General features: G+C 39.7%; 1 protein-coding gene across 1 annotated transcript in view; it reads left to right on the top strand.

Annotated features, from left to right (window-relative positions):
* The window catches only part of LOC122714707 (homeobox protein Nkx-2.4-like), a 29,572-nt gene that overhangs the window by 3,626 nt on the left and 13,344 nt on the right, over positions 1-12,602 (top strand). The window contains exon 2 of the mRNA XM_043936303.1: positions 1,106-1,410. Coding sequence (XP_043792238.1) covers positions 1,106-1,410 — 305 coding nt within the window. The remainder of the gene's footprint in view (positions 1-1,105; positions 1,411-12,602) is intronic.

Below are 12,602 nucleotides of genomic sequence, written 5' to 3'. Positions count from 1 at the left end.
TTGTGATGTTTTCAGTTTAATATCTCTCATTTTGAAGAATCTGCTATTGATAATACTCGCAATAATTTTCACCATTTTCTATCCACTCTTTTGAATTTCTAATTTCGAAATCTTAAATCGAGAAAGTTTTACACTCTCGCCTCGTCCAAATCTACGAAATTTTCTCAAGTCTCGGCACATAAACCTGAAAAAAAGAAATTTAGATACAACTTGCACTAAACTAAGCAACATGTTATAATACATGTAACAACTTCCTCGTGTTTTATTAATTATCTCCAAAAATTCCATTTTCCTGAATTTCGATTTTTCCAGAAGAAAGTGGGCGCTAAACAAATTCGTTTTGATATGTCTCAAGTGGTATTTCTTTCTCTTCACTGTCCGACAGGATGAGAATACGTTCTCACAGACATAATAATAATTCGGGACTTCATCGTCGGACCTCCCGTGCTCGATGACGTAGCACTTTGCCGGGATAAATCGCTGCTTTTGTCCCGATCGGACGTGTCCGTTCTTGACAGCCCTTCGCCAACTGACAAGGGATGGACTGCTCGTTGGGTTTCAGTAGCTCGAATTCAGAGGCACGACTCTCTCTCTCTCTCTCTCTCTCTCTCTCTCTCTCTCTCTCTCTCTCTCTCTCCCCTCCTCCCCTTGCTTCTCTCGCGGGCACGCCTCGCGTGTTTCTCCTCTCCTCTTCGCGATCCTCCGCAAATTCCAACCGGATAAATTATCTCTCGGACCGTCCCTCGAGTACATCGAGTATAGACGTAGGAAAGTTGAACGTTCCCCGGTAATTGAACACGCAAGAATGCGCATCGCTATGCCTCTATGGCGGTAGGAGATACGTGTCGAGAAAGTCGTAAGCTGTATGCTGGAAATATTTGGAGAAAGATAAGTGGAAGAAGAGTTTTTTCTTCCAATAGGAAAGTAAAAGTTGGAGAGATATTTTGATTTCTCTTTGAAGAGAGGAAAAGAGAATAGAGTGTTATATATCAGGCCCAAGAATTATGATGAGTTGATATATATATATATATATAATTATTTGTAAATATGTAACGTAGCAAATTTTATTGCCGATTGATATTTCTTCTGAATTATTGTGTTGTAGTCTCGCGGCTAATGGGAGCCGCGGCGGCTGGTGCCGGGACCAACATGGCCGGCTGCTCGGTGGGCCAGTCAATGGGCGACGTGACTAAGTCGTCGGGCATGGGAGTGGGCGTCGGCGTCGGCGTCGGTGTTGGCATGGGCGTCGGCGCGATGCAATTTCCCCACCTTCCGCAGAGGCGAAAGCGTCGCGTTCTGTTCACTCAGCAGCAGGTTCACGAGCTCGAGAGGCGGTTCAAGCAGCAGAAATACCTGAGCGCGCCTGAACGGGAACACCTAGCCGCTCTGATTCACCTTACGCCCACTCAGGTACGTGTCAAATGATTCATCCTCTTGATTAATCTCCTTGTTGTTGATACCCTTGCAGATCCCCCCGGATATTTATTTATCTCGTTACTGAATTTTCGTATGGGCATACTCACCGATTTGTTGAAGAGAATTTCTTGTAGAAATTGTTTTTTCATTATTTCTTGAATTAAAAGGTTAGGCAGAGATGATTTCTAAAGAAAGGACGTTGAAAGTGAATCCTGAATCCTCTTCTCTCTCACAATTAAAAATGGTATATCATGTTTGATCTAAAAAAAAAAAAGAAAAAAGAAAATTCAAATTCTCGTTCTTAAATATCCTAAATATTAAATAAATCGTCATTTTAACACGGCTAATTGGAACGGCAAACGACGCCGTTCTCTCGATCTCTCGATCAACTCGGTCCAACTATTTTTGCTACAGAATACGATGCTTGAAATCGTGCGCGCACGCTTACATCCTCTGCACACGTACACGATGAGGATTAATTTCTGAGAGGAGATTAATTGCAGGGAGCAGGTGGTGGGTGTACGCGTGGGTGTATCTACGTCTCTCGGCCAATCGGATCGATCGACCTCAGGGGCGTTGGTTGCGTCGGAGTTGTTAGCCGGAAATGCCGAGGCGACTGCCGACGAATAGACGTTCGATTACCGAATCAACTTTTAAATGCTTGAAAAATCTTCCATTTTAATATCCAACTGCTAGATCGAACTGTTACTTGATCTCAAAGTTAAAAATACTGAATATATATATAGTGTTATATATATGCTTGAAAAATCTTCGATATTAATATCCAACTTTAGTTAGATCGAACTGTTAGTTGATCTCAGGTTAAAAATGCTAAATATGTATATATATTAATATCCAACTGTTAGATCGAACTGTTAGTTGATCTCAAAGTTAAAAATACTGAATATATATATAGTGTTATATATATGCTTGAAAAATCTTCGATATTAATATCCAACTTTAGTTNTATATATATATATATATATATATATATTAATATCCAACTGTTAGATCGAATTGTTAGTTGATCTCAAGTTAAAAATGCTAAATATATATATATTAATATCCAACTGTTAGATCGAATTGTTAGTCGATCTTAGGTTAAAAATGCTGAATATATATATATGCTTGAAAAATCTTCAATATTAATATTGAATTATTATATATTAATTATTATATAATATTGAATTAATTAATATTAATATTGAAATAATCCAACTGTTAGATCGAACTGTTAGTTAATCTCTTAGGTTAAAAATGTTGAATATATATATATGCTTGAAAAATCTTCCATATTAATATCCAACTGCTAAATCGAACTGTTACTTGATCTCAAAGTTAAAAATACTGAATATATATATAGTGTTATATATATGCTTGAAAAATCTTCGATATTAATATCCACCTTTAGTTAGATCGAACTATTAGTCGATCTTAGGTTAAAAATGCTGAATATATATATATATATATATATATATATCCAACTTTAGTTAGATCGAACTATTAGTCGATCTTAGGTTAAAAATGCTGAATATATATACATATGCTTGAAAAATCTTCGATATTAATATCCAATTGTTAGATCGAACTGTTAGTTGATCTCAGGTTAAAAATGCTGAATATGTATATATATATGCTTGAAAAATTTTCGATATTAATATCCAACTGTTAGATCGAAGTGTTAGTTGATGTCAGGTTAAAAATGCTGAATATATATACAGTGTCATTTTCTTTCTTTCTTCTAATAGTATAATTGCCATTTTGTTTTGCCAGGTATACGAAATATCGTGTTTCATTGGTTATTAATTTTGAGGAAAGCGGATATTGGGTTCAGATTTTTTGATTGACGTTGAAACGTGTTAAAGTTGTACCGTTTAACACGTTCTCGCAACTCTAGTGGTGAAAGTGTTAAGCAAATCGTAGAGGACGATGGCAATGCGTCGAAAATAGTCCTCAAAGAGGTGTGTTTGTTCAAAGCAGGAGAGATGGAATTCGAGCAGGTAGAATCGTCAGTCGAAGAGTGCGTTCCGGCTGGACGACATGTAAATATTGTTTTTGGAACCCGAAATTTTTCCCTTGTTGCCGGCTCTCTATCGGCCATTATTAATAATACGACGTAGCCGTATTTCTTGAAATTCTGTGGAGATAAATTGCTTTAAATTAAAAAATTTATAAATCCTTATACGTTGATAGAATTTATTATTTTAAAATATTTCGTATTATCTATTCCTTCTATTCTAATGCTTCGTACACACGTTAAGTTGTTTTAGACAATTCGAGAGAGAATCGTTTTGGCGGTGATCATTTAAAGCGGTCTGGTCAGAATCAAATTTTAACGAGCAATCTTCATTGGGCAGACAGGTCTGCTCGGCACGATGTGGCAGTCTGGCAACAATAAATAATTGTTGCGCAGCTCATTGGTTGCATCCTGGTCGCTCGTCCCCTCGTTTAGTTTGTCGTTTCGTCTACCGCGCGTCTCTCGGCTCACAAACCGCTCTCTCCATCCATCATACGCGCTCAATTCGATCTACAATTCATAAAGATCATACGACAAACCAATTTATCATTCGTAATTGTTAATATAACATATCTTCGACAACATACCTTTCTTCCTTTTTCTCAAAATATTCTTATCATCATCACTTCTTTCGCATCTCGATTTCCTCTTCAATAATCCTCCAATTCTCCAATCGCTCAGCCAACTTTCTCGATTTCCAAGACGCTGATTAAGAAAAAAGAAAAATTGGTTCGAAAAATTCGGTGGAAAAAGCGTAGAAAGGCGATCTACAATTCGATCTACAATTCATAAAGATCATACAACAAATAAATTTATCATTCGTAAATTTAATTTATCATTAACATACTTCGTTAACATACCTTCGATAAAAGTTAACAAAAGTTGGTCAAATATGAAAAATATCATTCCATTCCAACTACAATTCTTAGAAATTCCCTTCTCTTCATCCCTTTCTTCCTTTTCCTCAAAGTAATCTTATCATCATCGTTACCTTATTATCATCATCATTTCTTTCTCGATTTCCTCTTCAATAACGCCCCCTCCAATTCTCCAATCGATCAGCCAAGACGCTGATTAAAGAAAACCCCGTTGGTTCGAACAAGAATTCGAAACGAACGGTGGAAAAAGCGACAGAAAGGCGACACCACCTAAAATCCAAAACCTTGTGTGTTAAACGGCGAAGGCGGCGAGCTCGAGCTCCGGTTCTCCCTAAACCGGAAGTCGTCGGGATCTCCCTCCACCCTCCCCCTCCCCTCTTACAGTCCGTCACTATATAAGTCTATGCGGAATGGAGCGCGGAAGTCCGCAAAGAGGGCTGATTGCAATCAGCCGCGGATTTTCCCGTGGTTTCGCCAGGGGCGAGGCTCGGTGTTGCGCGCTCGCGCGCGCACAAGTTTCGATAACGAGTTTCAGAGTCGATGGTACTCGGATCTCGCCCGAGCCGTGAATGCCGGCCATGAAGGCCAGCCTCGGAAACGGGACGCGGAAAGAGATATTTGAAGGAGAGATGGCGAAAGATAGATGGATGGATAGAGAGAAAGAGAAAGATGAAATGCGAAGTTGATCGTTTTATATACATATAGATACACACACACATATATATATATATATATATATATATATATATATACGTATGCACACGCATATATGTATATATATATATATGCAGCGGACTCTTGAACTTCTGGGGACAAATAGAGACCAAACGAGCTGCCGGTATATGCATGTGGTATATATATATATGTATGGTGTATGTGTGTATGTGTGCGACCCGCCACCCTGCGGTACCATCCACTTACCGGCCACTCGAAGTCTACGTACGAAGTCGTGCTCTGTAGGTAGCCCACGATGGCTGCACGGGGAGACTAACGAATCATTATGCGAGAGCTGTGTGAATCTTACGTGCCCTCGCGCGGCCACGAAAGCGATATCGCGCGAGGAAAGGTCGGAGGAAGTGGAGCATGGTCGCGTTGCACGAGCGTGGTGGTAAGAAGCATTTTTGCACTGGGCAAAAGATTCCTTTGAATATTATTGGTAATTGCCTATTGTTCCTTCTCGTTCGACTTCTTTTTCTCCTTTTCTCTTCCTCCCTTTGACGAAATGCTCGACGATAATTTTTCGAGAGAAGAAGAATTACGCAGGATCTTTCGTATATCGCTTTTTTTTTTTTTTTGAAGAATCACTCAAACTCGGCTTACGTCCCACTGAAACAAAATTAATAACTCTTTGCACTCCTGTTCGCTCGGTCGAATCTGAAGCAACTTCAGATTCAGATGGCGTTCGGTGCGTTCGGTGGTCTCATAAGATAATTACTCATAAGATAAGGAAGCGATATTCTTAAAAAATCAAACGTAAATAAATATTGTCGTTCAATTACTGCAACAATCCCAGTGGTGACCGAGAGTCACTGTTGGAGAGCAAAGGGTTAACAATATTTTTAATAATTACTTGCTTCTTTTATCAAACGAACAATTTCGTATCAAAATTTCGTGAATTACATCGAGGAGGAAGTTTCACATTACGAGTTTTATTTGTGAAATCCTTTTACCTGCTTCTTTTGGAATCAAACGAACAATTTCGTATCAAAATTTCGTGAATTACATCGAGGAGGAAGTTTCATATCACGAGTTTTATTTGTGAAATCCTTTTTTTCGAGTATACGGATGTTTTGTTAACCGAGAAGCACGAGGAAGAGAAATATAAAAATCCGCGACGGAATGTTGAAAAATGTTGGAAAAAAAGGCTGGAAAGTTCGATCAACTTGAAAATGAATAAATCCATCTTTCGCGAGGCAAGATAATTTTAAAAGCCAAACTCGAACGGCTTTTCAAAGGCAGCGAGGATCCGCGAAAACATTACGGGGTTACGATCGAGGTAATCGAGTTAAATGAGAAAGACAGACGGAGATTTTTCATCGCGAGAAAAGGCTATTGCGGATTCGACGATCCTCGAGGAAAATTCTTTGGGACGTGATCGAGAATCGATACTGAATTAACGAGTCGAACGACGTAACGAACGAACGGGGGAAGGAGATATATATATATATATATATATATATATATATATATACCGATCCGCGCTCTCCAAGATACTCGAGCCTCGAGTTCGACGCGAGCACACTTTCGAGAGCTTGCAAAGGATCGAGAGATGCCGAAAAAAAAAAGAAGAAAAAAAGAAAAAAAGAAGGAGGAGGAGGAGGAGGAGGAGGAAGTAAGGAGAGAAAGGAGAGAAAAAAGAATTTTCCGCTTGTCGTTTGCCCGATCGACGGGCCAAAGTGGCGCATCGACCGTTTCCGGGAGAACGTCACGCAAAATCGACCCCGTTTCGAGTAACGAGACGAGCACTCGATCGAAGCACCGATTTCTTTCTGCTCGTTCGGCTCGATGATGGATCCCTACGGGAATCCTCTTCGATCATTCTCTTCTTGTTGCTTTCCATTGTTTTCTTTCCACATTTTCGTTTCCTTCAAGCAGATTTCAATCGAAGGATAAAATAATAACGATTTTCTCGATTTTTCGACATTTTTCCCTACGAAAAAAACGTTTCGTCAATGTCAATCGTTTAATTTAGAATTTCACAAGCCAACACAATATATAACTTTATCTTGGTATTATCTTGGTATAACTTATCTTGGTATTATTGGTACCACGACATCTTTTTGGGATCACGATTTATCCAAGTATAATGATGATCGAAAAATGTTGAACGCTAAATCCAATGGAAATCCAATGAGAAGAGGCACAAAGAGGTAATGAGGTTGCAGCAAGTGCGTGGCAAGGGATCTGGAGGAAATCCTGTCGATCATTTTGTAGAGATAGCATCACGTCGAACCATCACGTGTGTTTGCACGACATTGAACTCGCGCAGTCCTCTTCAGCGCTCCTCCTCTCAAGGCTGCTGTATAAAGTCGAAGAGGGTAGATTCGGTGGTAGGCAAACCCATTATTACGATTATCTCCGGTGGTTGAATTGCGAGGCTCCACGGTTGTCGCGGTTCGCCGTTCTCGAATCTCTCCCCCTCTTCCTTCTACCCTCGCCTTTCTTTCTTGTCTCGGATGATGTTTATTACTAGGAGGAGAAGAGATCTTCTTTGTTTAAAAAATCTCGACGCAACATCCGGGCGTTTCGTTGTTATTTAAAATTGGAGAATGAATCGAATTAAATTCAATTTTTTGAAATTAAATCTAAATCGTGTCGATCGACTTCTGTATCGCATGATAAGGGATTTAAATAAGGGCTAAGGATAATATGTACCTTATACGCGTGAGCCATCCGTAAACAGTATTAAAGGATTCCTCGATGGACGGGCAAATTTATAGCGAGCTTTAACTTGATGCCCGGATCTACCCTTTGAACGTGCATATACAACCATCTAATATACCTTTCTGGTCCGATAATACACAACGGAAGGGTTGTTGGAAGATGGAACAATATTTGCAAAACTGCTTTTCCTTTCGAATTTCTTACTTTTTTCTAACGAACGGTAAATATAATTTTTCAAAAATGATCAAAATTTCGAAAGGAAGGAAAAAAAAAAATATTTCTATTTAAATTTTTATATTCATTTTATAAATTTAACTTATTAAATTTGTTTCCAATATACTTACTATTTTTTTCTTTCAAATAAATCTTCCTGAATTGGATTCTTTTATTTTATAAAGTTTTCTTCTTATCAACATGATGATGATTTATCTAAAATAAAAAATTATAATAAGATAAGTTTCAGAACATTTATCAGCCAAAATTTCAATATATTTGCAAAGTGTCTCACTCTGGTCGATAGATTTCGAGTTTTTGGAAATCGTTGGAAAGCGAAGTAGAAGGAGTCAGTGGACGATCTGGCTGGCGTTAACAATAAACGTCAATCGTGATTGTTTGACGGGAAACAATGGAAGGCGGGCGGCTTGGTTGTTTCGTCTACCCGATTCCCGAGGCCCGCGAATTCCTCACTTCGGTGATTTTTCATTTAATCCGCGATCTCGCCTGAACTTCAGGGTTTCTATTAATTATTTAACTTTTGATCAGGCTTGCCCCGCGTTTTTGCACTTTAATTAATGTCTCCCTTTTCCGCCATGCTCACCAACCGCACGGCGCAGGTCGTCTAAATTCCCCTTGATATAGGTACTTTTTTTCTTTTTCTTTTTTTTTTCCTCTCTCTCTCTCTCTTTCCGTTACGTTTTTCTCTTTCCGTTCTTTCTCTCCTTTTTCTCTCTTTTTTTTTTTTTTTTTAATTCCTTCTAATTAACTTCTCTCTCTTGCACCGGTCGGTCTTTTGCGTTTTAACGAGCTTTAAACTCGTTGTAACTCACCGGGCATAATTTGCGGAGACCCGTTGCGCGCGGCCTCTCGCGATTAAATTGTTGCGATCAATTTCGTACTCCGAATTGCTCGTTTAATTCGTCCACGTAGCGACCGATTAATTATGCATCCCGATTGATCGTCGGTTTTCTCTCGTTCCGTTCCTTGGCCCCCTCTGTCTTCTTGATTCTCCTTGATTATTGGATATTGCGAATAGTTTTTAAAAATCGAGACGTTCGAGACGAGAAACGTCATTGAATGTGACGTTCATCAAAAATCCACGTCATCTCAATTGTTNCGATTGATCGTCGGTTTTCTCTCGTTCCGTTCCTTGGCCCCCTCTGTCTTCTTGATTCTCCTTGATTATTGGATATTGCGAATAGTTTTTAAAAATCGAGACGTTCGATCTCAAAAATCCACGTCATCTCAATTGTTGAATCGTTATTATCGTTATCTATTATCTCGAGTGATATATTTCCTACAAAAAAAAAAAAACATCTGTTAATTTATTCTGATAATTTATTTTTAAAAATCAATTTTAAAAAGCCAAAAGACGATACCATTGTTTTGGAAATTTTCCAAGAGAGATCGACACCGTTCGATCGGTATCTCTCGTTCGAATTCGATACCGATCGAAATTTTGAGCTTAAAAAAGGGACTAAAATCCAGAACGTAACTGAGAAGAAGTGAGACAACCGACTCGGAGGACAGAGAGAGAGAGAGAGAGAGAGAGAGAGAGAGGAGGCGGACCAGAGGGAGTGTAATTTGCCTCTAATGCGGCACTCGACGAAGCAGCTGGCTCTCCTCTTCTCCATTCGCCGGTCGGCCGCAACCGGTAACAGTAGCGATAATAATAACAATACCGGCAACAATGCCAGGAGTGGCCAACCATTGTAACAATGGGGAGACTGCACTTGGAGTAACAATGCGAGCGCAAAATGGAGGGACGCATCTGTGTGTCCCGTGCCAAAGAGACAGGGGATGATGCGACGATAGGGAAAGAGAGAGAGAGAGAGAGAGAGAGAGAGAGAGAGAGAGAGAGAGAGGGGCAGCCATGTCCCAAAGACGGGAAACGGATCGTCGACGCGACGAAACGCTCGTGGAAAAGTGTCACCCATGAAATTTTTCTCGCCAGGAACATTTTCGATGGCCACGAATATGCAGGCTAAGGTCGCTGTAACAACAATATCGCATTCTCCTTTAACAAGAGAAGAACCGATCGAAATGCTCCATCAAAAATTATTCGACGTTAGTAAGTTACGATCTATACGTGACGATGTTAAATTCTTCTATATACGTACATTTACACTTTAATAAATACGATGATGCGCTTCAGCGACGTGGATAATCGATTTGGAGGTGAACATTTCTCATTTAAATTATTATTGTCATAGATGTTCTGCTTCGTTTTGTGTATTCTTCGTCGTGGTCAAATGTGAATTTGAGGTTATCTCGGAAGATTCGCGCGGGCACGCGCGCGTTTCGCGCGTGAAATTCCTTTGGTGTCGAAATGCGTGCGGTTAATTGGACGTCGTGGAACGCGTGCGCGTATCTCTCGAGTGCACTCACAGCTCCCTCGCATAATAACGCACGCATGAATATGTCGTCGGCTTTTGCGGCCGCCCCCGCGTCATACCGCATCACCGCCACGCACACAGGCAGTATGTGGCCGGCGTAATTGCATTCCTCTCTTTTTCCTCGTCTTTCCGTGAAATCTACAGGTCACTGCAAAAGTAGTCGATCGAAGACGATCTTCAAGCTGCATCGACAACTCGAGAAAATGAAATTAAATATCCAAGTTATTCGATATATATTGAAACATGATAAAAGGAGGAAATATGATGTTAACGTTAATAAGTGACCTTGAATAATTGATCCAATTGATTTTCGATGAAGAATAATTGAATTAACTAAAGATTGAAGATCCAATGAAGAGAGCGTATTGGTTGACATCGAAATTCGACGTTCGACGAGATTGAAAATGATAATGGATTGATAAATTCTTTGATAGATTCTTTGAACTTTTTATATATATATATATACTTAGAGGAACACCGTGTTCCATCTCAAAAGTGTCTCTGAAAAAGTTTCAAACTCGAGGGAAATTGCATTGTAAGGTATTAACGAAGATATTAATGAATCAGAGGTTACCTATATGGCTACCGTGTATTTCTACTTACCTACGTTCCATTTTCATGCTATAATGAAACTTCGTATAAATGGTGCATTGATTGCAACGGAAACGATTCAGCGAGCTCCTTTAAGCAGCCTCTTTGGCTGTTTGAAAATAATCGGCAACAATTGTTCTCCCAACACGGATCTATACGATACAACTACCGTCTCATGAGTTTTTCAACGTGTTTGCATCAATTATCGCGACGAAGAAGCAGATTTACGAGTGTATTGTAAATACACTCGAACGTGCCGGTCGCGTAATACGCCACCAATTTCTTTTTATGCTACGCCCTGTAGAACGCGCGGACCCGTTCTTTTGTAATCCCACTGCAATTTCGGGACGCGAGGGTGCATACATTTTGAACCGCAAACATTCGCGTCCCCGGCTATTGGATCATCCCTGCCGTGAAACGACGAAGAAATTAGAGGGTGGAAAAGTGCGATCAAGATCAAATCATTCCCGCATTTTCTTCAAAACTTTTGCTTTCAATCGTTTTACAACATAAAGAGTGTGCGGCACGCATTGAACGGAAAACTTGTTGAATTTTAATCTTACTCTTGCACTTTGTTGAAATTCCTGATTCCGATCGATTGCCCCTACAATTTTTGAAATAAATATAAATTCGTCCTTCTTGTAATTATTCTTGTATATTTTTAAAATATTGAAGATTTGAAAGTGATATTATTCACTCTATACCTCTTTTATTGTTGAAAAGGAAGAACGTATGATTAGTTGTTCACACAGAAAGCGAATTAAATGGGAGGCTCGTTAAAGAGAAACTGGAAAGTCATTTCTATTTGCTGGGCCGAAGACCCCAGGTTTTCAGACATCCCGACTGGTAATCGGTAAGTCATCCCCGGCCGACGGTATTGAGTTAAAACAACAAAAGGGAGGCGGGAATCGTGTTTGCCCACGGGCCACCACTCAGAAGGGTCAACACGGGACAATTAACAGCCCTAATCATAATTTGACGTTGCTTGATCCTGGTATTCGCAAGCTCATCGTTGCGGTTCCTTGCACTTTGCGATGGAAACACGTCTCTGACTTAAAATCAAGCTTTGCAAATCCCTTTTTCCTGCGATTTTTGCTTGCCGCCAACTCCTTCTGCAAATAATTATAATTGTTAACCTAGTAGAGGATTCCATTGGGAAAGCTTATCCGAGATTCTAAAATAATTCCACTTTTTATATTTCATCACATCACTTGATAAAAAAGAGAATGGATAAAAAAATATTTTCTTCTTTAATTTTTTTCAACACCTTTCCAACACAATTTTCTTTCCTTCAATAACGAAAATAAAAAATCAAAAGACGAATAATTTTTACAAATTTTTCAATTCAACTTTAAAAGGAAGGAAAGAAAATACCAAGATCATTTCCAACAACAATAGATCAGAAGAAAATCACCCATGTAGCCCGAGGCAAACGGATGCGTTCAGAAACGGTTCAGAACACCTCGAGTGGCAATTCTCGTCAATTACACGAGTCTTTCTTTCGAGCAACATCGGAACAATCCGTGAACTATCCTGCAGCCCGCGGCTACATGGGGGTTTCCATTGGATAATCCGTCGAATGTTGGTGTCGAGTGAAATTGCCCGAGGAAACAGTTGGCGGGCCTACGAAGGGTGGTAACGCCCAATACTCCGTTGCTTACGATGGTGGTGGTGATTTTGCGTGAACCCTCAATGTACGCGACG

This window comes from Apis laboriosa, unplaced genomic scaffold (genome assembly GCF_014066325.1).
Source record: "Apis laboriosa isolate Shangri-la unplaced genomic scaffold, ASM1406632v1 scaffold34_cov151, whole genome shotgun sequence".
NCBI classification, from domain to species: Eukaryota; Metazoa; Arthropoda; class Insecta; order Hymenoptera; family Apidae; genus Apis; species Apis laboriosa.
Note: the sequence above shows the minus strand (reverse complement) of the source record. Positions and strands in the feature narration are given on the sequence as shown.